Consider the following 24,193-nt stretch of genomic DNA (forward strand, 5'->3'; position numbering starts at 1 on the left):
CTGGCGGTCTCGAAGGAAGGAAGGAAGCGAGGCGATGGTGTGACAGGTGGGTGGCTGTGGTTACGGCGAAGCGAGGAGAGCGGGTGGGGATGAGGATTTGTTGGGTTGGTTGCCTCAGGTTTGCACACCACCACTTCTCAGCACCATTCTGGCATGAGCCACACAGTTGGAGAGCACGGAGGTGGAGGCCGCACGCGCGTGGTGCAGAGGAGATTGCGATATGTCGGCGCGAAGATGCAGAGACACTTAAGTGCCCGGTGCAAGATGAAGAAGGGCAGGCCGGCGGGTTTGTTAAAAGTCGTGGGAAGGATTGAAAGTTCATGCGCTCGCCAACAGGCAGCGCACAGCGGCTGTTTCCGGCGCTTGAGCCCAATGCCAATCGGTCACTCCCATGTAGACGGCCGACAGACATGCGTCCCACGACTTTTGTTTCCATCCAGTCCACATGTGCCGTCGGCATACAAACCTTGCATCCGGCACTCTTCAATGGCCCGTCCTGCCAAGGCTGTGAGTTCGGCGTCCGCCTCCCGTTGCAGCAAATGAATATCACTCTCGGCGACATGGCTCGTCCAAGACAACACCGTGATCACATGGCAGACGCTGGACAACGCCTGGGCGCTCGTGGCTTATCGGAGTCCGCGAGCCTCGACGAGTCTCGACGTCCTGTCCCCGACGCCCCTCGCCAGATTCTGCTTCCACCAACTCCCCCAAGCTCGGTCGAGGAGGGGTCCCAGAGATACGAGTTTGGCACTTGGCAGGTGGGGTGCGCGCCGCTGTCGGACACGCTCAATTACCTGGATCGGGGCTTGCAACAACGTGGGAGAAAATGTCCGAGAGGCGTCGGTGAATTGGGAGGGTCGGACAATTATCACCAGCGGATGCGGCTAATTTAGCGCCACTTTAGCGCCGACCGGGATGCCGGTAACCCTGTCGGACCCAAAGCAGACAAGGCTGATGGCCCGCTCGAAGGTAACTCCATCGTCAGGATGCCGCATACCCACGTCCACAGCCAAGCAATCGCGCTTTGGTAGAGCTCGTGTTTGGTTCGCGATTCGCTTCCTAATTGATTAGGCAGTCTTGGCCCTATTGCCATCAACCCCGGACTTCAGCTCTGGAATCTCGTGCCGTCCATTAACGCTAACACTCACCAAAAGGCTTGGTTGGCGAGGGCAGCGTGGTATTGCTTGATTCTTGTGGTACTTCATCACTTGTACTTCCTTCTGGACTCTCTCTTTCACCTTCTTTTGTTGTTCCTATTCGACTCTCGTTATCATCGTCTCGAGTCGAGTTACGCGGTCGTTCGTTCAATGTAACTGGCTTGCACCACCACCTGCCTTACCATGTCTCCTACATCACGTCTATCCCTCCTCGCTCTATGCGCGACAGCCGCGCTTGCGCAAACACCGATCGCCCCCGTCGACAAATGGAGCGCCAGTGGCATGGAACATTTCATTACCGTGAGACCTGCCCGCATTGTACACCGCGAGAAACGCCACTAACGCATAAGTATAGAGGCCTGAATTGATTGCCCCACGATACAAAGTTAACAAGATCCACCCCGAAGCCATAGCTCCAGGTGAGCATGAACATACTACCTTGCCATCCTCAGACCCAGACCCAACTAACTCCTTCACAAGGCTACTGGTTCGTCACTCCCTACTACGTCACAGCGCAAGAGCAGCGCAAAGAAACGCTCGAGTACATTCCATGTCAAACGGGAGCACATATCTTCGATGGCGATGGGGTATGTTCAAACTACCCCACTCCATCATGTGCACACAATCCTGACAAGCCCCCTTGTAGCACCTAGTATGGAGCGGAGCCTGCCAATACGAGAACCGAAACATCTTCGGCTTCCGACCAGTCGAGATCAACGGCACCCAACACTTGTCCATGTGGCTTTCCCGACAATTCGTCGGCATGCCCAAGGAGAGAATCCCGGTCAAGGATCAGTCCGAGTCCGGCGTCATTCTCAACAACCAATACGAAGAAATCCACCGCCTGATCCTCCCCCACGCCTTGGACTGCCACGAATTCCGCCCGCAGCCCGATGGCAAAACCATCCTCCACACGTGGCATGAGCGAATCGATGTCGACACTACTGGTTCCAATCTGCCGCATGTGGTAGATGGTGAGAAGCGCAAGGTGCTCAATGGCGGGTTCTGGGAGACGGATCTTACGACCCACGAGCCCGTCTTTGCCTGGAGTCCCCTTGAACACGGACTGCATCTGAACGAAAGCTACGACACCACGGGATCAGGCTGGGTCGGCACTGACGACCATTCCGATGCCTGGGATTACATTCACATGAATGCCGTCGATAAAACCACCGATGGCGACTACATCTGCTCCGGCCGGCACACCAGCGCGGTGTACAAGGTGTCCAAGGATGACGGGCACATCATCTGGCGCCTAGGCGGCAAGCGCTCCGACTTCGTCATGGACGCCGACGTCCCCTTCTTCTGGCAACACCACGTCGCCTTCCTCTTCGACAACGCCACCCACACCATCATCTCCGTCTTCGACAACGCCGGCGAGGACAAGGGCCGCAACACCTCCATCCCGCAAATGGTCTCCAAAGCCAAGCTTATCGTCCTCGACACCGCCGCCCGCCCCATGACCGCTAAGATCCTGCGCAATTTTGAGCGCCCCGATGGCGACCGCACGCCCATGGGCGGCTCCGTCTACCCGCTCGGCGACGACCCGGCGACAGCCAACATCTTCGTCAACTGGGTGCTCCCCGGCTACGTGAGCGAATACGACAGCAACGACCGCCTGATCCTCGAAGCGCGCTTCGAAACAGATGCGGTGAAAGGCTACCGCGCCTTCAAATCCGACTTTGTCGGCCGGCCCACCGAGCCGCCCGCCTTCAAAGTGCTGCCAGTCGGTTACGGCAAAGACGAAGCCGCGTCCGCCTTCTACGTCAGCTGGAACGGCGCGACGGAAGTCGTGGACTGGACCTTCTACGGCGCCGACAGCGCTTCCGGGCCCTTTTACAAACTCGAGACGGTGAAGAAGCGCGGCTTCGAGACCAGCTGGGTCATGCCGGGCGTGGTGCAGTACGCGTACGCCGAAGGCGTGGACAAGAACGGCATCTCGCTTGGGCGCAGCGCCGTCGAGTCCTTGGTCTACCACGGCGCCGGGGGGTACAAGATCGCCGCACCGGCGCTCGAGGGCATCAAGCAGATGGCGAGTCCGGTGAGCGGGCGCCCGGTTTCGAGCGAGCGCCTTACCACCATCACCGCTCAGCAAGTCGCTGACTCGGACTCGTCGGTGTTGCCGGCGACCGATGGCCTGCTGAATCAGCAGCTCTACGGCTTCTTCATCTACTGCCTCGCGCTGTTTGGGCTCATCTGTGGTGCGCGGAAAATCTACACCACGATGGTGTGGAGGAAGAAGGGATACTCGGCGTTGCCTGCGTTTCGGGTGGATGATAAGTAGAGGTCATTTTGACTGGCGTTTGGGGCGGGAAAATTGAGTGCTGCGTAATTTAGCGACTTGTTTCGACCATCGGCAATTCTGCTGATGATGGCCTTCTTTGTACATACTTTTGATCACATTTCACATACTCTTTCTTCCAAAGATCTTCTTCTGAATACGAGAGAATTGGTACAATTGAAGGCAACAGGTAATTCAATTCGTTCATTGTCATTATGTAGAAGGATATCTGTCTCCGTCCCCAACGCCCCTCTCCCAAATCCAAAAGCAGATCAATGAATGGCTTGTGAAAGCTTCCAAGCGGGGCTCAATAGCGGGGAAAAGAAATGAAAGGGATACCATTTGTACGATGAAAGCGGCGAGATCACGACGCAACAGGCGCAAGCGGCTGTCGCGCCTCCGTCATGGGCAGCAGCGACTCCTGAGCTTCATCCTTGTTCTCCTGCTTCGACTCCCATGAGCGTTCGGGGTTGAAGAGCCAAGTGCAGAATTGGCCGCTCGGGCCCTCAAACACTTTGGTGGCGATGCTGGCGATCCACACCATGAAGGGGAAGAGCAGCAGGTTGGCGGCGAGGTAGTTGACCTCCAGGCCCAGGGGACCCCACTCCGGGAGAGCGAAGAGGTTGACCCAGAAGGGGATCAGCTCAGGGGAGCGAGGACGAATGCGGCCGACGGCGGCGTAAAGGCGATCACCGATCGTCCACAGCAGCGGGCCTTGCACGAGGTAGAAGCTGAAGGTGATCTTGCCAAAGTCGCGCAGGATGCCGAGCTCGAAGAAGGAGCGAAGCCAGGGGATGCGCGGGATGGCGAGGAGCACCAGCACGCCTGCCCATGCATTGTACCAGTGCGGGGCGTTGCTGGAGGCGCGCGGGTGCAGGTACGTGAGCCAGTACCAGCCCGGGTCGCTGGCGAACTCGCGCGTGTGGGTGTAGGAGGGGCAGGTGGACAGCCAGAGGCCGGCGAGCAGCGGCAGGTACCAGAAGTACTTGCCCACATTATAGCTGAAGGGCCGGGGCAGCGTGCCGTTGCCGGAGAGGATGTCGATGTCGGCCATCATGATGCCGAAAGTGGTAAGGGCGCAGAAGTATCTTGGCGTGTGTTAGCGTGTTGGTCTCTCGGCATCGTTCACGTGTGGTGGATGAGCACGGAAGCCATTACCATGGTTCCGGCCGGGCCAGATTACATTGGCAGAATTGTTGGGGGGAAGATGACTTACGAATCGACGCAATAGCCAAAGTAGATGGAGAGGGCAAACATGCTCCAGATGCGAGCGCTGGCGGGGTATTTGCCAAAGGCGGCCATGCAAAGCAGGATGATGTAGGTGAGGACGGATGCCTGCATCTGCAGCGGGATGTACCAGAGATGCGGGTCGTAGATGTCATTGGGCCGCATGGCCTCTTTGGAGAAGAGATAGGACTTGGTGAAGAAGTTGCCGATCCAGCGGGGGATTTCGGCGAGGAAGGAGTTTGCGGGAGGGTAATGGGTTCCGTCGGGGTAGATGTTGAAGATGTGCCTTGCGAAGGGGATTAGTCTGGGTGAGGTGTGTATAGAATCGGGTGAACGACTCACCAACACAACATAAAGGTCAGCGAAACCATGCAGGCGGGAAGCCAGAGTCGGATGAAACGCTGGGGAATGGCAACGCCGATGCGCTGGCCAACCTTGCCAATGTCACGCGAATGCACGAGCTTGAGCAGCGAGACGGAGGTGACATAGCCGGAGATGGCGAAGAACAGCATGACGGCCAGGTTGCCGGTGTGGAAGAAGACGCGGATGAAGGGGAAGGTGATGAAGTTCTTGTGGCCATCCCAGCCAAAGGCATGGTGGATGATGTCGCGCTGGGCGGGATGGGCGTAGTCGATGTTGTGCTGCTGGTAGATCATCAAGGCCGCGAAGCCGCGCAGACCGTCGAGGTAGGCGGTCTTGCCCAGCGGTTTCCCACTCGCTGCCGAAGCCCTGGCCGAGGAGCCCAGGAAGTCGGGGGTGAGGATGGCGAGGATGGAGGCTCCCATGGCTCGCAGGCGGCCTCGTGATGCCGAGGATTGCTTCTCATCGAAGCCTGAGCCCGACGGGGCAAGCGCGGCCTTGCGCCGCCACGGAAACATTGTCGAGATGTAACTGTCGCGACAAGGCAGTAATGGAAAGAGGGGAAGATGAAATGTTTGTTAAGGGAAGCACGAGAGTGGTGGAAGAAAGTGGAGGTGGTTGGTGGTGGGTGACTAGCATACAGCTAATAATAATGAGGACAAGGCGCTAGAGAGTGTCCGGTGGGAAGACGTGATGGGGAACGGCAAGATGATTACCTACTGGGGAGGGATAGGGTAGAGACCCAACTGCGTGCCGTCCCATCGAGGGCTGGGCATTGAATCCGTGGCATGGCACGGCAGAAACGGCATGCACGCCGTGGACGAGGGAGAGAGATCAGCGGGCTGCTTTGGGCAGTCGGAGAGCCCTCGGAGGGCCAGCCAGCCATGTGCATTGCATGGGTGTGTATTCGCCGTCCCCGACATCCTTTCGTCGATGTTTTGGGACAAGTGGCATGTGTGGTGATGCAGAGAAGGAGCTCTCCGAAAGTGCTGGATGCAAGTCCGAATGAGGAAGTTGTGCGGCCGCTAAACTAGTCGCTCCGCACCAACCACAAGTCGAGGAGATGATAATGCTGCTGCTGCTATCCGCCGTCCACCTCCGACTGTCTCAGACCTTGTGCTTGGCTCGGCGTGTGCCGCAGAGCTACCCTGTGCATGGAGAAGTCCAATGCAACCCTCTGCCTCTTGCATGGCCGTGTCCGTATTCGGCCCAAGGATAGCACCATGTCGCGTTACGGCCGAGAGGGCAGGGCCAGGTGCTGGTCGTGTGACGTACCATCGGGACGATGGAATGGCCAGCCTTGGCGGCGGCGATGAGCCCCCGTGAGGCTGACCTAGCGCGGGCCCACGAGAAGCATATGGCGGCAGCCGCGGAGAAGCTGGTGTAAGGTAACGTCGGTCACTTAATGCCCTACTAATCCAAACCTTCAGCTCCCGACCCATCCGTCACTTGTTCTTCTAATCAAAGATTTGTCAAGCATTGTCGGGACCTTTCCCATGGTTTCACACGATTTGGCGCTCGGCAGACCTCTCGGCGGAAAGAAGGGACATCGGCATTTGCTCGCGTGGTCAGGAACACGCCTCCTGGACCTACGTGATCCAGCACGTAGCCCGTGACAGCGCAATTGCTTCCTGCTCTCATTGAAGATCGATCGGGTAGGATGCTCTGCCCCAGTACCTAATCTCACTAAGATCGATCTTAGCAATTTCGGTGCATCGACGCTCTGCCCTCACTCCAATGGATAGCGCCGCCTCTACTCAAATTGCAGGCCCCACGGAGAAAGGCGCGCAAAAAATCGGAGAAAAGAAATTGGGAAGGCAGGCGCCACCACGTGCGCTGGACCAGGAAAGCACATCGCGGTACCCTAGGCCCGCGAGAAACCGTGGGACTGGGCGAAACACTCCGGAGCGGTGGAAAAGGTTTGGTTGCCGCCCATTATTAAGCTTCTTTAACTGTCCTTCGCCCAAACTTGCGGCGCCTGAACAAGCTTCGGCGGACACAGGGGCAGCGGCACCGCCGGGCGGAACCCTATTTGGGGGCGCGGTTTGTCTTTTCACCTCCACCCATCTCACTTTCACCCTTGGCAATCCGCGGCAAGACGGCCGTCAAAGTTTTCATCGGCGTGAGACAGACTGTCTACCAGGTGAACTGAGCCGAGCAGCCCTCTGTTTCGATCGATCGGCCATCATCCACTGGCCCATCACCACCCAGACCATCGGAGGGTGTCAGCACCAGTCCTCTAGCCTTCCACCAATTGCTCTCCACGGAGTCCTCCTCGGGCCCTCACCTCCAACCCAGGTTCCTGCATTACCGGCCGGCCACCTAGCCCCATCAGCAGCCCCATCAGCAGCCCCATCAGCAGCCCCTGCTCGTCCGCGCCGACACAGCCAGGTCATCATGGCAGCACCACCCCGTCTGCCACCAATCGCAGCCCTCCCAACCCTCCCAACAGAACAACGAGCCGCAGTCCTCGATACCCTCTTCGAGCCCAGCGCGCAGCTCCACACCCTCTCCCTGCCCCTGCTGCACGACCAAGCTTTCCCCTCCTACCCGGACCTCATAGCCGCCATCGGCGTCCAGCTAACCAGCCTAGCCGCCTCCGCTTCCTCCTCCGACACAACCTGGCTGGAATCCATTCTCGGCAGCCATCCTCGGCTCGGCGCCCCCAAGGTCGACAGCGCGCAGTCCGCGGGCGAGCAGGCGCAGTTGCAGGGTGGGGAGGGGGAGAAGCTGCGGGAGCTCAACGAGCTCTACGAGCAGACGTTCCCGGGGCTGAGGTATGTGGTTTTCGTCAATGGGAGGAGTCGTGAGGTGATTATGGAGGAGATGCGGGGTAGGATTCGGGAGGGCACGCTGAGAGGGGAGCGTGAGGCTGCCATTAGGGTGAGAGTTTCCTTGACCCCTTCTCGATTCAAGTCTAACCGATTGATGGCAGGCCATGTGCGAGATTGCGGCTGACAGAGCGGCGAAGTTGAGTTGATCTATGCATGTTGGCGTTTGCAAGGGGTTTCTGACGACGTGATGAATGGGAGGAGACGAATGGACTCATAGGGCGTTGAATTCATGACAGTACAGATGGTCGGCACGTGCCGTCTATAGTAATCCACCGAGTCGCCATCCAGTAGCGATAGCATCCCGCCAAATTGCGCCCCTCCTCCCACCCAAACCCAAGTCAGGTCTATACAGCCTCCCAGCCCAGCCGAACTCCCATGAGAATCGCTATACGGTCACCACCTTGGCTGGGGTTTCGGCCCCTTTCTTCTCCCCATCCTTCCCTTCCTCCCCTTCGTGCTCCGAAGCACTACTCCTCTCATCCGACAACACACTCACGGCCGTCTGGCCCCGCGCAATCCCCGGCCGCGCCAGCACAGAAAGATGATTCTCATGCTCCGCAATGGGCTGCAACGTCTCCTCCGCCGCCGCCGCCTCCGCCTCCTCGCGGATTTTCCGCTGATGCTCAGCCTGTGCTCGCCACGCGTCGGTGTTCCAGAAGAGGTAGGAGCGGCCGTCTTTGATGAGGAGCGGGTTGCTCTCGTCGTGTTTGATGTCGAGGGGGTTGTCGGCTGGCGAGCGCGCTTTGGGGGACGCCGTCTTGTCTTTCGTTGCCGTGGCAGCCATTGCTGCGTCGGAGGTGTGCGCGTTTTTGTTGGCTGCGTGACCGTTCCAGTCGGCAGAGGCCGCCGGACTCTGACTGAGCGGCTGGTCTTCGGATCTGGTAGGTGAGATACTGCGCGGCGTGGCTTTGGGCGATGCTGTACGCCGAGCATCGGCGACATTCGGCATGCTGGCAATGCCCTGTCGCCAGTGGAGGATGCTGTCGGTGTGTGCTGCAGATGACGCAGACATCCTTCCCTCTCGTAGGCTCGGTTGGCTGCCTTTCGTCATGACCGAGCCCTGCCTGCTGAGCCGGCCGGTTCGCTTGCTGAATATCGACGCCCGGTCGTCGTCTGTCTTCCGCTTCGACCAGGCGCAGTCTTGTCGGAAGACTTTGATGCTGCCGGTGTAGTCGGCCGTGACGATGATGTTGCCCGCCGTGTGAGTGGCGCGTTGGACGTACGACGCGGGCTCCTTCGGCTTCTTGAACTTGCCTTCCGCCTCCGATGGCGTCGCGTGGATGCTACCAGGCGCGGATGCCGGTGCAGATGAGCCCTGGCTCCCCGTGGCGCTGTTCACCCGGTCTTCCCGACTCAGCATTGCCACCGGTGGAGGATTGCACAGGTCGTATACCGGATCCTCAGAGTCCCCCAGCAGGACCCGCGTCTTGGTGGGAGCGAAACATACGACGGTGGTGATGGAGTCGTGCGCCTCGAACAGCTCCATCGGCCTCTTGTCCGGCTTGTCCTCCTCAACTGGCCCCATGGACCAAATATATGCTTTGCGATCTTCACTCCCACACACCACGTACTTGCAGTCGTCTGTGAGTGCCGCGCGAATCTGGCTGTACTTGTTCTCATTCCCTCGGAACTTGCCCTCCAAGTTCTTGTCGCGGAGATTGTAAAGGCGGACACGCGAGTCGTTACTCGTGATCAGCAGCTTGATATCGCCTCGACTGTCATGATGCGGTTGGATGCCGGTGATTTTGCTGCTCTTGCCATTCTGCCCACTCGAGCGAACTTGCACTTGGCTGTGGTATTTCATCCCGTCCGCTTCGTAGAAGAGACATGCGCCTCCCAAACAGCCTGCAATGGCATATTTGCCGTCAGGGGTGAAAGCGACGGCGGTGATCATGTCCTGCATTTGCGCCGCGTACGCCACGCCCTTCTCGGGGATGCTCCATAACCGAAGTTTAGCATCCAGCGACCCGGCAAGAAAGAAGCGGTCGTCCTTGGGATGAAAGGCAATCGAGGGTACGAAATCGTTGTGCTTGAACGTGCATAAGCACTGCGGCCGGGTGACGTGCCACAGGCGGACCGTCTTGTCCATGGACGAGGATAGAAGGAAGTTGTTCTTGCTCCAGCTTAGATCCAGCACCGTCGAGGTGTGCCCTTCGTATTCCCGGACCGGGCGGCCGATGAAGACGGGCGCGCTCAAATGGTGGGAATGAGGCTCGCCGCCGTTCGCCTCGCTCTCCTGCTGCTCGTGCTTCTGCCGATCTGCCGAAGTTGCAATGACTTGCCACACGCGCACCACGCTATCGGCACCTGCAGCCGCGAGGTATTTCCCGTCTTTGCTGAACTCCATCGCCCACACGGTGTGTCCATCTGCGGGTGCCGAGGACTTGCGTCGTAGCTTGCTGGCACTGTTCTGTCGCAGCTTCTTCGCGTCTTTCCTGACATTCAGCTCTTGCGCGAGAAACACTCGATCAAACTCCCTCTCCTTCTTGTACCTCGACGACATCTTGATATATGGCGGAGGCTGCGCATACTGAGGGCTGAAGCCGACGTTGTCTGTCGGCTGCGCAAAGACTTCCGCGTTGTTGCCCTCCACTCGGCCGTCGTTCGATGTCGATTCGTCGTCAGCCACACCGTCGCCATCCTTCTTCTTGCTGCCAATCAGTTTGCTGATGAATGCCACCGCCTTCACTCCCTTGCGCAGATCTTTGTGCGCGGCAGCGACGCTGTCGTTGGACTCCACTCGTTGCACCCGTCCCATATCTGCTGGTATCGTGCCTTGATCCAAGCTTCCTCGATCCCGCCGGTTGCTCGTGTGCTCCGAAAAGCTCGATCTACCGCCGTTCTGCGAAGTGTTTGGCGTGGTGGTCCGCGCGAGGATATGCTGAGTGTCACAGTCCGCGTCAGTGAATGTCTCCACGCAAGCCCAAGACAGTAGAGATGACGTACCTGAGTCAACGGATCAAATCCAGTATGCGGCTGGCCCTGCGAACCCTCATACTGGCCATTGGTCGATTCGCGTCGCGTCTGACTGGCAGGACTAGCATTACTAGACCCTCTCCCCTTCATCAACCGTGCCGGCGAAGCTCGCGCGCCATCTGAACTCGGGCGATCCTTGGACTGCTTCGCTCGCGTCGGTGTCTGCGGCCGCCCTCGCTCCTCCTTCAAAGTCGCATCGAGAGGCGACGCCGGCGCATCGCGCGTGGGTGAAAAGGGTCGAGCTGGCTCGGATTCTTGGTTGTGGCTGTTGGTCAACTTGATGACGGGTAGGCTGGTATTGCTGTTGTCCACGGCCGCCATTTTGCAGACTATCGGGGGACTTGTCGTGTCCGACCGCGCCTTACTGTTATGTCCGCATGATTCGTGGTCGAGGTGACTCGACGGATGACAGCGGATATGCTGGGATCGGGGTTAATAGTAACCCCGAGGATGCGAATGGGAGCAATTGATGGGCGATCGGAGAAGGTGGGATCGGAAGGATACGAATATGGCGAGGGAGAATGTAGATAGGGTGGAGGGGAGAGGGGGGAGACGGGTAGGGCGGCGCGATGCAGTGCGTGAGATTGATGTAATGCGGCAGCGGTTGAGGTCGAGGTCGGTTAGACTGAGACAGCAACAATTGGATCCGCATCATCCAGTGGAGCCGATGTGCCGCTTACCTAAGCCACCTCCACCCTCGACCGTTGACCTCGTGGCACGCGCATCAACTACACATCGCGCGTCGATCATCCACGTGGCGGAGCTCTGAATGACACAAAGATGGATGGTCAAATGTACACATCTGCTATGAAGAAGCACAACAGGCTCAAACGCCAGCTGCATGCGTGGAATATGAGTGAGTAGAGGCGAAGAGAAGAACCGAGACATCTCCTCCAACCCGCGCCGTCCACCCATCATCCGTTACCCAAACGCCCGTCAGGAGTGCAAGTGAAGTAGCGCATCTAAAATTCCTCGTCAAACGCAAAGTCTCCATTCATGACCGGCGCCACAAAGTCGGCATCGCCCTCCTTCTTTTCCTGGTGTCGCTTCGTCGACTCCATCACTCCGGCCTTTTGGTAGTCACCAACGCGCTTCTCGAAGAAGTTGGTCTTGCCAGCCAGCGAAATGTTCTCCATGAAGTCAAAGGGGTTGGTCGCGTTGTAGTACTTGGTGTTGCCGAGGGCGAGCAGGAGTCGGTCAGCGACGAACTCAATGTATTGGTTCATGAGATCCGAGTTCATGCCGAGCAGCTTCACCGGGAGCGCGTCCGTCAGGAATTCCTGCTCAATGGTCACGGCTTCGGTGATGATGCTCTGCACCAGAGCCTTGTCCGGCTTATTCCTCAGGTGAGAGAACAGCAGACAGGCAAAGTCGGTGTGCATGCCTTCGTCGCGAGAGATGAGCTCGTTGGAGAAGGTGAGGCCGGCCATGAGCCCGCGCTTCTTGAGCCAGAAGATGGCGGCAAACGAGCCGGAGAAGAAGATGCCCTCGACGGCAGCAAAAGCAATCAGCCGGCACGCAAACGTCGAGTTCTTGTCCGAGATCCAGCGCAGCGCCCAGTCGGCCTTTTTGCGGATGCAAGGGATGTTGTCGATGGCGTTGAACAGGTACGCGCGCTGCTTCGGCTCGCTGATGTAGGTGTCGATGAGGAGGGAGTAGGTTTCGGAGTGGATGTTTTCCATCATGATCTGGAAGCCGTAGAAGCAGCGGGCCTCGGGGATCTGCACCTCGCCGCTGAACCGCTCGACCAGGTTTTCGTTGACGATGCCGTCCGAGGCGGCGAAGAAGGCGAGGACGTGGGAGACGAAGAAGCGCTCGTCGTCGTTGAGGCGCTTGTTCCAGTCGTGCAGATCTTTCGACAAGTCGATTTCCTCTGCCGTCCAGAAGGATGCCTCGGCCTTCTTGTACATTTGCCATATCTGTATGCAGGGTTAGTGGGGTGGAGGGTGGATGAAAGACGCGCGTGAACGCGTCGCGTGACGTACTTCGTGATATTTGATGGGGAAGAGGACGAATCGGTTCGGATTCTCTTGTAATATTGGCTCGATGGCCTCGTCTTCTTTGATGGTGGCAGCGACGGGCAGAGTTTCGGTGTCCTTCACAGGCACCTCTGGCAGCTCGGGGATGCCCTTGATGGGGACGGCGATCTCGCAGGATTCGTACTTGGCGTCGATGTTCTCCTTGTTCTCCTCCGTCACCAGCTTCTGCATCTTGACCGGCGACTCCATTCTCAGACCCTCAATGCCCGTAGCGGCCTGTAGCTCTCGTCAGGTCTGCCGCCAGCGACGGAGGCGATGCGGTCTTGACGTACCTTTTTGGAGGGAGTGGTATCGATGCTCATCGTTCTAGCGCCACGGTGAGTTGGGAGGATGTGAAGGAAGGGTGGACGGGGTGAAGAGGATGGTGCTGGTGTAAAAGTCGTGTTGCTATGAAGGACAAAGAGCTGCAGGCGCCTCTTAAAGAGAACGCGATTAGCGCGTCAAATTGTTGTTAGCCAAGGCTATGACGCGCTGATTGGCTAGAATGCTGCAGCTGCCTGCATGCGCCGCGCCCGCTCTCGACCTCTAACCGAGCAACATGAATGCAGGCCGTGCGTGCATGATGGAAATCACTTTGATTTCCCAGCCACCGGCATTCTGTTCATCATCTTGGCTGCTATAATACCCATTGCCCGGAGGAGTCAGCTTTGGGGCAAGCTTGCAGCGGATCATGCTAGTACTTCGACCAGAGTGAGAGACTCATTCGAGAGCAATGCAATCAATACACAGAATACTGCTTGAACCAGACATATCCCAGATCGAATGCTACACTGGCCACCGCAAACGGCAAATCCATCTCAATCACGCTCCATATCCACAGCGTGCCGAGTGGCGGCGCCTGCTTCATCACCGCATAGTATCCGTACACATTCGCCGCGTAGATGACATAGCATCCCGATATCGTGCCCGCGATGAGGAAGAAGATCTGCCTGGGCAATGGGAATTGACGCACGATGGACGAGCGCAGAAGCAGGACCAGCACAAATAAGGGGATGATCATGGTGATTGTCCGTTTTGTGATGACCGTCCATTCGATCTCCTGCCTGTACTGGCTGTACACGAGTACATCGAGGGTGAAATGGAGCGTCGCAAGAATGATTGACCAGAATGTCGCGTCCGCAATGGGCCCTATCTCTCCCTCGTCATCGGGAATAGATTCGACATTGGTGCCATCTTCGTCGTGAACCGGATCGCTTTGCAGCTTCTGCGCAACCGCCCGCTGCAGTACCTTCCTCTCCTCGTGAATCTCGAGCAATGTTTTGCCTTTACGTCGGGAGCGATCAGGTTGCTGCAGATGGATTCCGGTCGAGGTCGTGACCTTCTCGCTGCCATTGCGCGAGTCGTCTTTTCTCATGTCTGACCTTCACCGCATGCATTCCATTCGATGCATTGCGGACTGTGGAGATGGGAGTTGCTCTTTCGTGTATTGGCAAGAGGAATTCCAAGCTTCGGCAAATCACTCGCTCAGCAACCCAACCGACCACGCTAGGCCTCTTTTGACCACCTGCAGCGTTTAAGCTTCTGTACCTGCCGTTACTGTGTACACCTGCAAACACACACGAATATTTGAGCATCATCCTGCATGAACGACTTTGATCTCCTCCAAAGCGCTCTGACAGTCATCAGCGACCTGATCGTGGAGGAGATATCTGCATGACCGACTCTCAATACTCTTTCACTCAGCCGCCAGCCCGCCATGGGCTTCGGCAGCCTCGAAGACACCTGCGCCAAAACACCGCTGCCAATATGTCTCCTCATCGGTCCGACGTCGCCTCTCACCGGCACGCATATGATCCAAGCGAGTTGTTACTCACGCTCCGTCGGCCTCGCAAACACCGTCATCTTTGAAGGGGCGGCGGGTGTGGCGCACATCCTTGCCCTCATCATGACAATAACCATGATCCTGCATGTTAGGAGCAAATTCACGGCTGTCGGTATGTTGCTGCGAAGCATCGATACTTCGGCGGTTCAGACACTAATATTACGCACGATATATAGGCCGAAAGGAAATCACCGTCTTCTTCTACAGCTACGTCCTCCTCACCATGGCCTCGCTCGTCGTCGACTGCGGAGTCGTGCCACCCGGCAGCTCCTCCTACCCTTACTTCGTTGCCGTACAATGCGGCCTGGCGTCTGCGACTTGCATCTCCCTCATGATTGCTGGATTCGTCGGGTTCCAACTGTACGAAGATGGAACCACTCTTTCCGTCTGGCTGCTCCGACTCTGCAGCGTCGCCATGTTCGTCATCAGCTTCGCCGTCTCAATCCTCACGTTCAAAGGCTTCGCTGGCCTGGAGCCCGAGAACACCGTGGGACTGTTCGTCGTGGTCTACCTCTTCAGTGCCCTATTCCTCACAGTCTACGTGGTCATGCAGTTGATCTTGGTGATTGGGACGCTGCAGGATCGATGGCCGCTGCTGCACATCTTCTTTGGTGTGCTGTGCTTTGTGCTGGGCCAGGTGACGCTGTATGTATTGAGCGAGACCATCTGCGTGACGGCGCAGCACTTTATCGACGGGCTATTTATCGGCACTCTGTTCAATTTGTTTGCAGTAATGATGGTGTACAAGGTGAGTGATTCGATTCGATGTTGCGGGGAAGCTGCTGACGTCTTGCACAGTACTGGGACACCATTACGAAAGAAGACCTCGAGTTCTCCGTCGGTCAGAAGCAGCATAACTGGGAGGTGAAGGATGTCGTTCCCGAAGACTCGAAGCAGCCGGTGGATGATGGCGACTACTCCAACATGACGTTTCAACAGCCCATCCATCATGGGGGTTCTTTTGGCGGCTAATGCCAATTTTGAGTGCTGGGATGAACTGGCGTGACAGGGTTTGAGATTTATTGGCAGCGAGGGATTTGGTAGCATGTAGCAAGGCATCATTGGACCTCCAACTTATCCCATTTTCTGTTTCACTAGATCGTTGACGACCATGTACCTACTCACCCCGATCCAGCCCCACCGAAACCAGCGCATCTGGCTCTTGTGCGCCGAGACCATGGCCGACTGGGCTCGCCAGATGTCCATCGGACCACTCACCGCCAGCAACGGAGTGGGAAAGGCGCCCTTTTCCTTGCGGAAGCCCACGATGGTAAACACGGTCAGGACGGCGTCGAGGATGCTGCTGTACTTTCGCAAGACGTTCGTGGACACGAGCGTGTACAGTTTCGTGGGACACTCCCATCCCGCGTGGCGGGCCATGAGGGCTTTGAGGTACGCCTGTGCGCCGTGCATGAGTGAGATGTGGTTGGGATGCCCCGAGACACCCTGGCCGTCAAAGGTGATAATGGCATCGATGTACGCGGTGGGAGCGGAGGTGGAAGGGGTGTTGGCAATCTTTGGGGCAAAGTAGCGCATGAGGATGCTGCCGATGAGCTTCGCGTCCCAGGTGGTGGTCATGGAGTCCGGGAATTTGGGGTCTTCGATGACAATAATGTGCTCGTCCGACGTGATGCCGAGCAGCTTTGCACTCTTCTTCAGCTCGTCCTTGCGGATGTGGCCAAGGCCGTCGGCGTCGCCGCTGCTGAAGCACAGGATGAAGACGGAATTGCCGCAGTCGGGGCGCGTGATGCTGCGCAGGATCGGGGCGAAGAACATGGCTTCATCGTCGGGATGGGCGATGAGGAGCAGGATTCTCTTGCCGGTGAGGCGGGGAAAGGAGGCTGTGATGAGGGATGTGAAGAGCCAGAGGAGGACGATGGAGGCAATGATTTGGGCGGCGAGGAACCAGGTCTCCATGTTGGGGGATGTCGCGTCGATTGTGGAGGATGTGGAAAACCAGTCTTGTAGATGTGGACCGAACAGATGGATGTCTAGTCCTAATAAAGTCGGCACGAGACTATGAACGCGACATGGTGTCCTTGGGTGTTGGGTGGTTGTTAAAGGACATCGGGCAGGGGTGTCACTTCGAGTTGCTCTTTTCGGCAAATCAACCTCATTACCTAAGCGCAAGGTTTCTCGTTTGGCGCTGTCATCTGTCTTCGACCCGCCGGTTGGAAGGCTGTCAGGATTCATCAAATCCTTTGACGTTGACGTACATGCAATGCTGCACTGCTCGCATACCATTGCAACTCCTCTCTTCGCGGCCAATGACATTCTGTCCGTGTCTTCGATAACACCCCCGTCATTCCCCATCCGGCCAGCGTTCATGCACAGACGGATGGTGGAGCCGCCGAGACGGGATTAGAGTTTCGTGAACCCCGTACTGATCGCAAGTCACGATCAGCTCGATCGATCGAAACACCACCATCTGCCTGCCATTGCGACCTCTCATCCTCCTTCATTCTCGCAGTCCAGTGACCCTGCCCACCTCTCCCTTCATCGCCATCACCTCCCTCAAGTGACGATGCGCGAGGCGACGCATGGCTGTCGATCCCCCCCTCGACTCCTCCCAGTGAGCCCGTGATTTGGAGAGCCTTGGGTGAAAGAGTAGGATTGGACAAGATGTCGCTCAATGGCCTGGACAATCCAGTGGTGCAAGAAGCATACCAGGCCACGATCGCCGAGCCCGGAGGATGGTCAGTTAATGCCTGGCCAGCGGCAAACAGCAGATTTCAGTGTACTGATGCAGGATCCCCACAGGTTGCTTCTCAAATACATCACCCGAGACTCTGTCGATCTGCTGGGCTGTGGAAAGAATGGTGTCCACGAGGCGCGCGCGGTCGTCGCAAAATACCCTGATCCATCCCCCTTGTACGGCGTGATCATATACCGCCGGCGCAAAATCCTCCTCAAGTACCTGCCTCCGGGTACCTCGCGCGTGCTGCTCGCTCGAACCGCCGTTCACTTCCAGGATGTCATTGAGAAGTACTCTCCCTACGAGGCGCTGCTAAATCCCACCTCTGCCGAAGAGCTCACCGACACCGCCCTCGCCTCGTCCTTTCCCCTGCACACGGCCACGCCGTCGGGAGCATCCTCCAATCGACTCGGTGAGATTACCGAAGATGGCGAGGATCCTCCTCTTTCACGGTCTCTTACATCCGAAGAGACGCGTCTGGGCGCATCATCACCTCTGGCTCAGCGCTACAGAGGCTTCAATCGTGTAGAGCAGCGCGTGCCATCCGTCCGATCGCCAATGTCCGAGCTGGATCCCGCGGCGCAATCAGTCCGACTTCCTTCATCTCCGATCCTTCCAAGCAAGACTTCCGTCTCCCAATACTTGGTTCGCAACGAGTCTGGCAAGCCCTCCATCACCTCCCTCGGCTCCGACTCACTCGCTTCGATGACCGAGTATGACGCCACGGAGTCGTCCGCAAAGGATGCAAAGTCGAGCATGAGCACTTTGGACTCGACCAGCACGGTCTCGCCGGTATTACAGGCGCCGTCAATCCAGTCTTCTACGTCAGGCTCGCACATGATGCAGGAGCTTCAGAGGAGGAATCCCACAGAACTGCGGCCGTCGACGGGAGCATTAAGGCAGTCCACAGATCGATCATCATTGTCCACGCGACCAACGACCGGGGCGCATTCAAGTTACGATGCCGATCTCTTGGACTTCTTGAAACCAAAAGTGAAGCTCGGCCCAAGACCAGTCGCTGCGGGAGAAAGGACGAAACAGCCGCCTATCGCGGCAGTCCCTGCCTCCTATCGGCTTAGTATGAGGAGACAAGATCCTGTGCCACCGAGCCCCCAAGGAAGGAACCTCACGCCATCAACCCCTCTCTCGTCCTTTCCATCACCCCCGCCTATCCCTGACACTCCCGAATACTCGCCACGGCCGCTTTCTGGTGGCAGTATCAAGTCGTTACCGTCGCATCGATCGACTGCCATGACGCCAGACAAACTCCGTCTCATGAAGGCTGTGGAGTTACGAAAGAGACAGTTGCGGAAGTCTAACCCGCAGGCTGCTACATTCGTCCCTCCGCCGGAGGAGGAAGTGCCAGCGGTTCCAAGGATGCCTGAGCCGGCGCCAATGCCAGACCACATCGCCCCAGTCGAGCTGCCTGCGGAGGATCTCGTGTCTACAGGCATAGCCCAGACTTCTGCATCAGCTTTGGCCACTGGCAAGGTAGACTCTGGAGTGCAAATGGTGGTTGCCACCCAATCTGGCAAGGAGGTCACCCCCGGCTCACTTGAGACGTATGTTCAACCACCGATCGAAGAAGAGCCTGTCGCACCCGAGATACCAGAGCCCGAAGAGCCGATGGTGGCAAGGAGCGTCGACGAATTGCCGATACAAACGCACGCATCCGAAGAGTCTGCTTCGGCTGAGCCTCAGAGATTGCTTGCTGAACCCGCCCAACCGCTCCCGGAGCCTTCTCCGGTGTTAGATATCCCAGGCTCATTCCTCTTTCCAGCCTCACCCGAGTCTGAAGCGGACGACCCAATTGCGCATTCTGATATTGCGGCAGAGCAAGCCGTTGAGAGGGAAAAGTCCCCTGCAGAGCCAGAAGGCAGTCACCCTGTCAATGCCAACGATGCTCCTGCATTGGAAACACAACTCGAGGTTGCAGACATACCAGCGATTGTCCTTGCGGATGGAACACGCCCCATGACTCCAGCCAGTCAACCAAAAGACACTGAAGTGGCTCGATCAATCCACTCAGACAAGGGCGGCTCCTTACACTCAGACAGCGCAAGTAGTAGTGGAGAGTTTGATGCGTTTGAGATGAGTCCCAAGCGAAAGAACAGTGATCTCGCGCGCAGGCGCCAAGGCTACGTAGAGCCGATACCAGTCGACACCGAGACGGAATCCATGTCTGACGATGAGTTGGAAGAAGTGCAATTCGCGACGCTACTACAGGCCAAGCCTATCACGGTCTCCAAGTCTTCACCCATCCATGAGTTCTTTCCCAAGCAGCGTCGACCGAGCAACTCCAACACTCTGGACTCATTGGTCACGAACGAGCCGGGACAAGTGTATGCTCCCTCCTCCTTGACAACCGACACTCCTGTAGACGGGCAGACAGCCTCGTCTGAGCGACGGAATGAGGTTCCTGCAACCTATCGACCGAGAGGAAGCATTGATAGGAATGATGCGCCGGTTGGGGTGAAGCGCAGCGTGTCCAACGAGATTTCCAAACGCATACAGGCGCTGGCTGGATCCTCCAACACTTCTCCCAGATCTCGATCGCCGGATGCATCGGCTCCTTCGAGGGGAAGCGTGCGCACTCCCGGCCACTCTCGCAACCCCTCCTTCGTGGCAATCCCCAGCCGCAACCCGTCACGTCTGAACGCAGCCCAAAACCAGTTCACCACCCCCAATGGTTTCTCGCCGCCAATCCAAGCCACGCCGGTGTGGAGTGTCCATCGTGACCCCCTGACCAACCGCGAGTCGGTGACGGTCAGCTCGCGCATTGTGCGCAACGCCACGCAAGACCCGGAGGCGAACAGCATCCCAGAGCACGAAATCGTTCCGTCCCCCACCCAACTGACCCACCTAAGAGATGCATCGACCTCAGCCCCAAGCTCCCCCAACCTCCACCGAACCAGCCCAGATCCCGTCCCATCCGCCGCGGCTCCCAAGCGGGCATCTGGAGCACCCACCACGGCCTCATCGACCTTCTCCGGGACGTCTCGAGCAGGATCTAGGATGTCCATGTTCTCCAACTCGCAAAAGGCGATGCCGTCGCCCACGGCCGAAGACTTCCCACCCCCACCGCAAAGCACCCGTTCGTCCGCCATGGGCGTTAGAAACTCCGCGTACGACGAGAATGGTGCTCCTAAGGAGGGCAGCAGGACGACACGCTTCTTCAAACGCATGAGTAATATCGGCGGCAAGCGGCGTAGTGCGATGCAGCAAGTCCCGGAAGGCGGTAGTAATGCTGCTGTGAGCAATAGCGCGACACCGATCACGACTGCAGGAGGCAACATACTACCCGCCGTGTCAGTGGGGGATCTCAATATCCAATTTCCTGACTCGTTGGCAAGTTCCTCTTCTCCCTAACATACGATTCTCACTAACCAACGTCTAGCTCTGGAAACGCCGAACGGTCCTCATCGACGAGCACGGCCAAATCAAATTCACCCTCTCCTCCTCCTCTCCCAACTCCCGGCCCGGCACTGCTCTCGGCACGCGCAGCTTCCCCCTCACCGCTTTCAAAGCGCCGTTTGTCCCGGACACGGATCGTATGGAGCTGCCGAACTCCATCATGCTGGACTTTGTGCGCGAGGCTACGACGCTGCAGCTGGCGTGCGAGGATACCGTGTCGCATATTCATGTGTGTCATGTGTTGCGGATGTATTGGCGGGCTTGGAATGGAGTTGCTGGGAGGGAGTGAGCGATTGGAGGATGCTCTTGGTATAGCGGTCGGGGTTTGGATTGATGTGATCCAGTCTTGTGGATGACTTTATTACTACTGTGGCGTGATGAGGATGCTCTTTTTGGCTTTGAAGTAAACATACCCCTTTAGCATGGGAAAGAGAGGTGTACGGTATTCATAACGCATATGGGATTCAATGAGGAAGTGAAGATGACATGCTGCATTCATGCTTCTGTAGCCATCCAGTAATGAGTAGCTGAAAGCCGGGAAGCACCAGCATCTGCCCAGCGACGTTCAAAGAACTCCACCAACACCTCGCTAAATCGACGAGACCAACGAAATCGCTCACGCCGCATCCGCATCTGGCAGCCACATCATGACCTCGCGATCTGCGCTCGCGATCAAGTTGTGGCGCGGATTATATGCCACCACCGCCGCACTCTTTGTACTCGGTAAATCGCACGACGGCTCCAACACCTTCTCCGCACCGCTCATAGTGTCCTTCAGATCCCAAACCAACAGCCCGGTCTGTCCTCCGTTCCCACTTATCACGTACTGTCCGTCGGGAGAGAAGGCTGCGTCGGATTGCAGGTAGCAGGGGTGTGATTCATTCAAGACATCGCCGGGTGCGGGGCGCGTGGCGCTCCCGGACGGCCGATGGAGGTAATGGATGAGATCGCCGGAGAAGGCGTCGAGGAGGTAGTGGCCGGGGCCGTTGGTGGAGAGGAGCAGGTATTTTCCATTGTTGCTGAACTCCAGCCCCGTCCAGCCTGCGCCGCTCTTCTGGCCGTGGGAGGCTTGATAGCGCTTTTCTGTATCGAGCAGGTCAAAGGTGGCGAAGGGGGGCTTGTCGTAATTGCGGAAGTCGTAGAGGTGGATGGTCTGGGCGGGGGGAGAGGCGATAGCGATGACGCTGGCGCTGGGGTCGAAGGCGGTGAGGTAGGGGGCGGTAAAGTCGAGCTGGCCTTGCGCGGTGGGCGAGCGGCAGTCCCAGAGCTTCACAGTGTTGTCGAGGGAGGCGGAGAGGAAGACGTCGTTGCCCGGGCTCATGCTGAGGCTGGTGACGCGTTGGGTATGGCCGCGGAAGTAGCGGATGAAGGAGTTGTCGTGCATGGACAAGTAGCGGATGCCATCGTCGACCTTTGTGCTGGCGTAGATGATGGAGGTGTCGTGGTGGGTGAAGCGGGCGAGCGCGCTGCCGTACTTCTGGCTCTTGAGTTCTTTGGCGTGCGCGCCAGCTTTGGTGTTGAAGAGCTGGATTGTGTCGTCGGTGCGGCTGAGCAGGAGGAACTCGCCGCTGTCGTTGAAGTCGATGGAGGTGTAGTGGGCGGAGGGCGGGGCTTTGAAGAGGCGGGTGGGACGGAAGGTGGTGATGACGTCCGACACTTTGCTGGTGGGAGGCGGGGGGCCTTCACCGACCATTGTGCTGTGAGGAGGGAGGGAGTGGGTGGTTGAAAGTGTGGAAGTGCGTGGTAGGGAAATATCCAGAGTTCGATGGATTGAGGTTTGGTATGGAAAGCTTCAGCGAAGTTTGCAGCACGACGCATGCGCCAGCACGGGAAACTTCGCGTCCATTCACGTTGCACGCGGCACTCGCACTCTCGCGTTCGCGCGTGTGTGCTTGGGCCTCGTTGTTGCCTTGCTGCTGCCTGTAGGGGTCGATTGATTTCTAAGCGCACCTCAGCTTGAGGACACGATTCAGGGTCGGCGTCGCCATCGACGTTGTAGTCATAAGGCGGGGTGCAATCCGACTGCATCAAATATACTTCAGTCCACGATCCCCAGCTTCAGGCTGTACTTTTCTACACCTTGATGTCCCCCAGCCTTGACTGACAACCATGGCCACTACCGATGCCGTCTCCCTCAAGTCCACGTGCCATTGCGGCGCCATCAGTCTGACTGTCACGCGCATGCCTGAAATGATCAACGAATGCCAATGCACCATCTGCCGGCGTTACGCTGCCGCATGGGCTTACTACTACTCCAACGAGATCGACTTTCAGCAAAAGGGCAAGACCAAGACGTACGTGTGGGGGGACGGAGATTTGGAGTTTCACTTTTGTGAGACGTGCGGCTGCGTAAGTTTGTCTTGCTTCGTCATTGTCGATACAGAGGGATCTGGATGACGAGAAATGAGCGCCGCTGATCTGTCTGACCATCCACAGGTGGTTTACTGGTGGCGCATCTTGGCAGGAGCAGATGGCATCCACGAGGTTGGCATCAATTCACGCAACATGAATCCCATGGAGGTGCTGCTGGTGGAGCGGAGGATCCAGTATGACACGTTGGTGGGCGCGATTAGGGATGGGTCGTTGAAGCATCCAGATGATATCGCCAAGTACGTGTGAAAGGGGATGTGGGCGAAGGCATTGGGAGGCCATAGACGAGCCAAGTAGTCCTTGCAATACCTTCTGTCGAACACCACGGACATGTGTTGATCGGCAAGATCTGCTAGCCCGTAGACGGTGCAACTTGGCAGGAGAAGGTAGCGTGGTCGCAGGGAAGCGATAGACACGCCGCTCGTGGTCGTCGGCAAAAGATGTCGGGTTTCTTTTGGCGGAAGGAGTCGATACCAAGCCCGACAAGGGCGGTTGGATAACAGACGAGAGATGGAGATAGCGGGTAGCACTTTGGCCCAAGGCGGACGACAGATCGATCTGGACGGCTGGGCAGACTTACCCGAAGCAGGAGAGTGTTGGAGGAGAAGAAAGGTCGGGTGGGGAGATTGAGGCGCGAGAACACGCCGAGACGGCGTGGGAGCGCAAAAGAGAGTGGAGTCGGAGGGAAGAGGGCTAGGGGGTTGTGGAAACGAGGCAAGTGGGGTGCCACTTATTAACCCTTTCTTGGCCTCGCTAGACACGTTTCCGGCGGAGCGAAATGGGCGGCTTTAAGGCCGAGCGAGCTGCAACGTGTGCATGCATGAGGAGACGCCAGTGACACCCCACGCGATGGAGCCAGTTGTACAATCAATCTGCACGGGAAAGGGTGATGATTCTTTGCAAGGATGGGGCAGCACAGCAGGGGAGAATGGAGGAGAAGACGGCGACGATTGCTCTGCTCTGCTCGCCCGCCCAGCCAGCCTGATCCCCCGACCGGGCTTAATTGGGCGCGCCACCT

The 24,193-nt window shown here is 57.7% G+C and overlaps 12 protein-coding genes across 12 annotated transcripts; 6 read left to right on the forward strand and 6 right to left on the reverse strand.

Moving 5' to 3' along the window:
* The first annotated feature begins 93 nt into the window (after positions 1 to 93).
* Positions 94 to 1,007, forward strand: BDY17DRAFT_77130 (uncharacterized protein). The gene has a single exon (XM_033738691.1). The coding sequence runs from the start codon at positions 321 to 323 to the stop codon at positions 891 to 893; it is 573 nt and encodes a 190-aa protein (XP_033592946.1). The 5' UTR covers positions 94 to 320; the 3' UTR covers positions 894 to 1,007.
* Positions 1,008 to 1,096: 89 nt separating this feature from the next.
* BDY17DRAFT_343285 (ASST-domain-containing protein) lies at positions 1,097 to 3,641 on the forward strand. The gene is made up of 4 exons (XM_033738037.1): positions 1,097 to 1,457; positions 1,513 to 1,576; positions 1,638 to 1,744; positions 1,804 to 3,641. Exons 1-4 carry the CDS (start codon positions 1,341 to 1,343, stop codon positions 3,439 to 3,441), a joined length of 1,926 nt encoding a protein of 641 aa, XP_033592947.1. The 5' UTR covers positions 1,097 to 1,340; the 3' UTR covers positions 3,442 to 3,641.
* Positions 3,627 to 5,716, reverse strand: BDY17DRAFT_291391 (acyltransferase family-domain-containing protein). The gene is made up of 3 exons (XM_033732654.1): positions 5,008 to 5,716; positions 4,655 to 4,951; positions 3,627 to 4,526 (listed from the first exon to the last, which is right to left on the reverse strand). Exons 1-3 carry the CDS (start codon positions 5,541 to 5,543, stop codon positions 3,803 to 3,805), a joined length of 1,557 nt encoding a protein of 518 aa, XP_033592948.1. The 5' UTR covers positions 5,544 to 5,716; the 3' UTR covers positions 3,627 to 3,802.
* Positions 5,717 to 7,422: 1,706 nt separating this feature from the next.
* Positions 7,423 to 8,005, forward strand: BDY17DRAFT_321179 (Oxo-4-hydroxy-4-carboxy-5-ureidoimidazoline decarboxylase; the record flags this gene model as incomplete). The annotated part of the gene is made up of 2 exons (XM_033736570.1): positions 7,423 to 7,908; positions 7,961 to 8,005. The coding sequence occupies 2 exons, from the start codon at positions 7,423 to 7,425 to the stop codon at positions 8,003 to 8,005; spliced, it is 531 nt and encodes a 176-aa protein (XP_033592949.1).
* Positions 8,006 to 8,244: 239 nt separating this feature from the next.
* On the reverse strand, positions 8,245 to 11,156 carry BDY17DRAFT_307868 (WD40-repeat-containing domain protein; the record flags this gene model as incomplete). The annotated part of the gene is made up of 2 exons (XM_033735148.1): positions 8,245 to 10,740; positions 10,806 to 11,156. 2 exons carry the CDS (start codon positions 11,154 to 11,156, stop codon positions 8,245 to 8,247), a joined length of 2,847 nt encoding a protein of 948 aa, XP_033592950.1.
* Positions 11,157 to 11,471: 315 nt separating this feature from the next.
* BDY17DRAFT_291398 (ribonucleotide reductase) lies at positions 11,472 to 13,265 on the reverse strand. The gene is made up of 3 exons (XM_033732655.1): positions 13,147 to 13,265; positions 12,821 to 13,090; positions 11,472 to 12,754 (listed from the first exon to the last, which is right to left on the reverse strand). Exons 1-3 carry the CDS (start codon positions 13,174 to 13,176, stop codon positions 11,798 to 11,800), a joined length of 1,257 nt encoding a protein of 418 aa, XP_033592951.1. The 5' UTR covers positions 13,177 to 13,265; the 3' UTR covers positions 11,472 to 11,797.
* Positions 13,266 to 13,587: 322 nt separating this feature from the next.
* On the reverse strand, positions 13,588 to 14,432 carry BDY17DRAFT_291399 (uncharacterized protein). The gene has a single exon (XM_033732656.1). It carries the CDS (start codon positions 14,226 to 14,228, stop codon positions 13,593 to 13,595), a length of 636 nt encoding a protein of 211 aa, XP_033592952.1. The 5' UTR covers positions 14,229 to 14,432; the 3' UTR covers positions 13,588 to 13,592.
* BDY17DRAFT_291401 (chitin synthase III catalytic subunit) lies at positions 14,433 to 15,755 on the forward strand. Its single transcript, XM_033732657.1, has 3 exons — positions 14,433 to 14,808; positions 14,873 to 15,444; positions 15,495 to 15,755. Exons 1-3 carry the CDS (start codon positions 14,571 to 14,573, stop codon positions 15,666 to 15,668), a joined length of 984 nt encoding a protein of 327 aa, XP_033592953.1. The 5' UTR covers positions 14,433 to 14,570; the 3' UTR covers positions 15,669 to 15,755.
* BDY17DRAFT_291403 (phosphatidylinositol glycan class L) lies at positions 15,756 to 16,816 on the reverse strand. Its single transcript, XM_033732658.1, has one exon. It carries the CDS (start codon positions 16,611 to 16,613, stop codon positions 15,771 to 15,773), a length of 843 nt encoding a protein of 280 aa, XP_033592954.1. The 5' UTR covers positions 16,614 to 16,816; the 3' UTR covers positions 15,756 to 15,770.
* Positions 16,817 to 16,902: 86 nt separating this feature from the next.
* BDY17DRAFT_291404 (uncharacterized protein) lies at positions 16,903 to 21,284 on the forward strand. Its single transcript, XM_033732659.1, has 3 exons — positions 16,903 to 17,392; positions 17,457 to 20,739; positions 20,789 to 21,284. Exons 1-3 carry the CDS (start codon positions 17,319 to 17,321, stop codon positions 21,092 to 21,094), a joined length of 3,663 nt encoding a protein of 1,220 aa, XP_033592955.1. The 5' UTR covers positions 16,903 to 17,318; the 3' UTR covers positions 21,095 to 21,284.
* A 137-nt stretch (positions 21,285 to 21,421) lies between these two features.
* On the reverse strand, positions 21,422 to 22,498 carry BDY17DRAFT_321186 (WD repeat protein; the record flags this gene model as incomplete). Its single annotated transcript, XM_033736571.1, has 1 exon — positions 21,422 to 22,498. The coding sequence occupies one exon, from the start codon at positions 22,496 to 22,498 to the stop codon at positions 21,422 to 21,424; it is 1,077 nt and encodes a 358-aa protein (XP_033592956.1).
* Positions 22,499 to 22,914: 416 nt separating this feature from the next.
* Positions 22,915 to 23,424, forward strand: BDY17DRAFT_307875 (glutathione-dependent formaldehyde-activating protein; the record flags this gene model as incomplete). The annotated part of the gene is made up of 2 exons (XM_033735149.1): positions 22,915 to 23,154; positions 23,242 to 23,424. 2 exons carry the CDS (start codon positions 22,915 to 22,917, stop codon positions 23,422 to 23,424), a joined length of 423 nt encoding a protein of 140 aa, XP_033592957.1.
* Positions 23,425 to 24,193: the final 769 nt, after the last annotated feature.

The sequence above is a fragment of the Neohortaea acidophila genome (genome assembly GCF_010093505.1).
Source record: "Neohortaea acidophila strain CBS 113389 unplaced genomic scaffold BDY17scaffold_2, whole genome shotgun sequence".
NCBI lineage: Eukaryota > Fungi > Ascomycota > Dothideomycetes > Mycosphaerellales > Teratosphaeriaceae > Neohortaea > Neohortaea acidophila.

What these genes read in the sequence shown, in the direction of transcription:
- BDY17DRAFT_343285 (XM_033738037.1), top strand. Translation starts at nt 1,341, where the DNA reads ATGTCTCCTACATCACGTCTATCCCTCCTCGCTCTATGCGCGACAGCC. An exon ending in GCATGGAACATTTCATTACC is followed by an intron (nt 1,458 to 1,512) that starts GTGAGACCTGCC and finishes GCATAAGTATAG; the next exon opens with AGGCCTGAATTGATTGCCCC. An exon ending in CCCCGAAGCCATAGCTCCAG is followed by an intron (nt 1,577 to 1,637) that starts GTGAGCATGAAC and finishes CTCCTTCACAAG; the next exon opens with GCTACTGGTTCGTCACTCCC.
- BDY17DRAFT_291404 (XM_033732659.1), top strand. Translation starts at nt 17,319, where the DNA reads ATGTCGCTCAATGGCCTGGACAATCCAGTGGTGCAAGAAGCATACCAG. An exon ending in ATCGCCGAGCCCGGAGGATG is followed by an intron (nt 17,393 to 17,456) that starts GTCAGTTAATGC and finishes GGATCCCCACAG; the next exon opens with GTTGCTTCTCAAATACATCA. An exon ending in TCCAATTTCCTGACTCGTTG is followed by an intron (nt 20,740 to 20,788) that starts GCAAGTTCCTCT and finishes ACCAACGTCTAG; the next exon opens with CTCTGGAAACGCCGAACGGT.
- BDY17DRAFT_291399 (XM_033732656.1), bottom strand. Translation starts at nt 14,228, where the DNA reads ATGAGAAAAGACGACTCGCGCAATGGCAGCGAGAAGGTCACGACCTCG.
- BDY17DRAFT_291391 (XM_033732654.1), bottom strand. Translation starts at nt 5,543, where the DNA reads ATGTTTCCGTGGCGGCGCAAGGCCGCGCTTGCCCCGTCGGGCTCAGGC. An exon ending in CTGACCTTTATGTTGTGTTG is followed by an intron (nt 4,952 to 5,007) that starts GTGAGTCGTTCA and finishes CCCCTTCGCAAG; the next exon opens with GCACATCTTCAACATCTACC. An exon ending in TTTGGCTATTGCGTCGATTC is followed by an intron (nt 4,527 to 4,654) that starts GTAAGTCATCTT and finishes ACACACGCCAAG; the next exon opens with ATACTTCTGCGCCCTTACCA.
- BDY17DRAFT_77130 (XM_033738691.1), top strand. Translation starts at nt 321, where the DNA reads ATGCGCTCGCCAACAGGCAGCGCACAGCGGCTGTTTCCGGCGCTTGAG.
- BDY17DRAFT_291403 (XM_033732658.1), bottom strand. Translation starts at nt 16,613, where the DNA reads ATGGAGACCTGGTTCCTCGCCGCCCAAATCATTGCCTCCATCGTCCTC.
- BDY17DRAFT_291398 (XM_033732655.1), bottom strand. Translation starts at nt 13,176, where the DNA reads ATGAGCATCGATACCACTCCCTCCAAAAAG. An exon ending in ATACCACTCCCTCCAAAAAG is followed by an intron (nt 13,091 to 13,146) that starts GTACGTCAAGAC and finishes CGAGAGCTACAG; the next exon opens with GCCGCTACGGGCATTGAGGG. An exon ending in TCCCCATCAAATATCACGAA is followed by an intron (nt 12,755 to 12,820) that starts GTACGTCACGCG and finishes CCCTGCATACAG; the next exon opens with ATATGGCAAATGTACAAGAA.
- BDY17DRAFT_291401 (XM_033732657.1), top strand. Translation starts at nt 14,571, where the DNA reads ATGGGCTTCGGCAGCCTCGAAGACACCTGCGCCAAAACACCGCTGCCA. An exon ending in GAGCAAATTCACGGCTGTCG is followed by an intron (nt 14,809 to 14,872) that starts GTATGTTGCTGC and finishes CACGATATATAG; the next exon opens with GCCGAAAGGAAATCACCGTC. An exon ending in CAGTAATGATGGTGTACAAG is followed by an intron (nt 15,445 to 15,494) that starts GTGAGTGATTCG and finishes CGTCTTGCACAG; the next exon opens with TACTGGGACACCATTACGAA.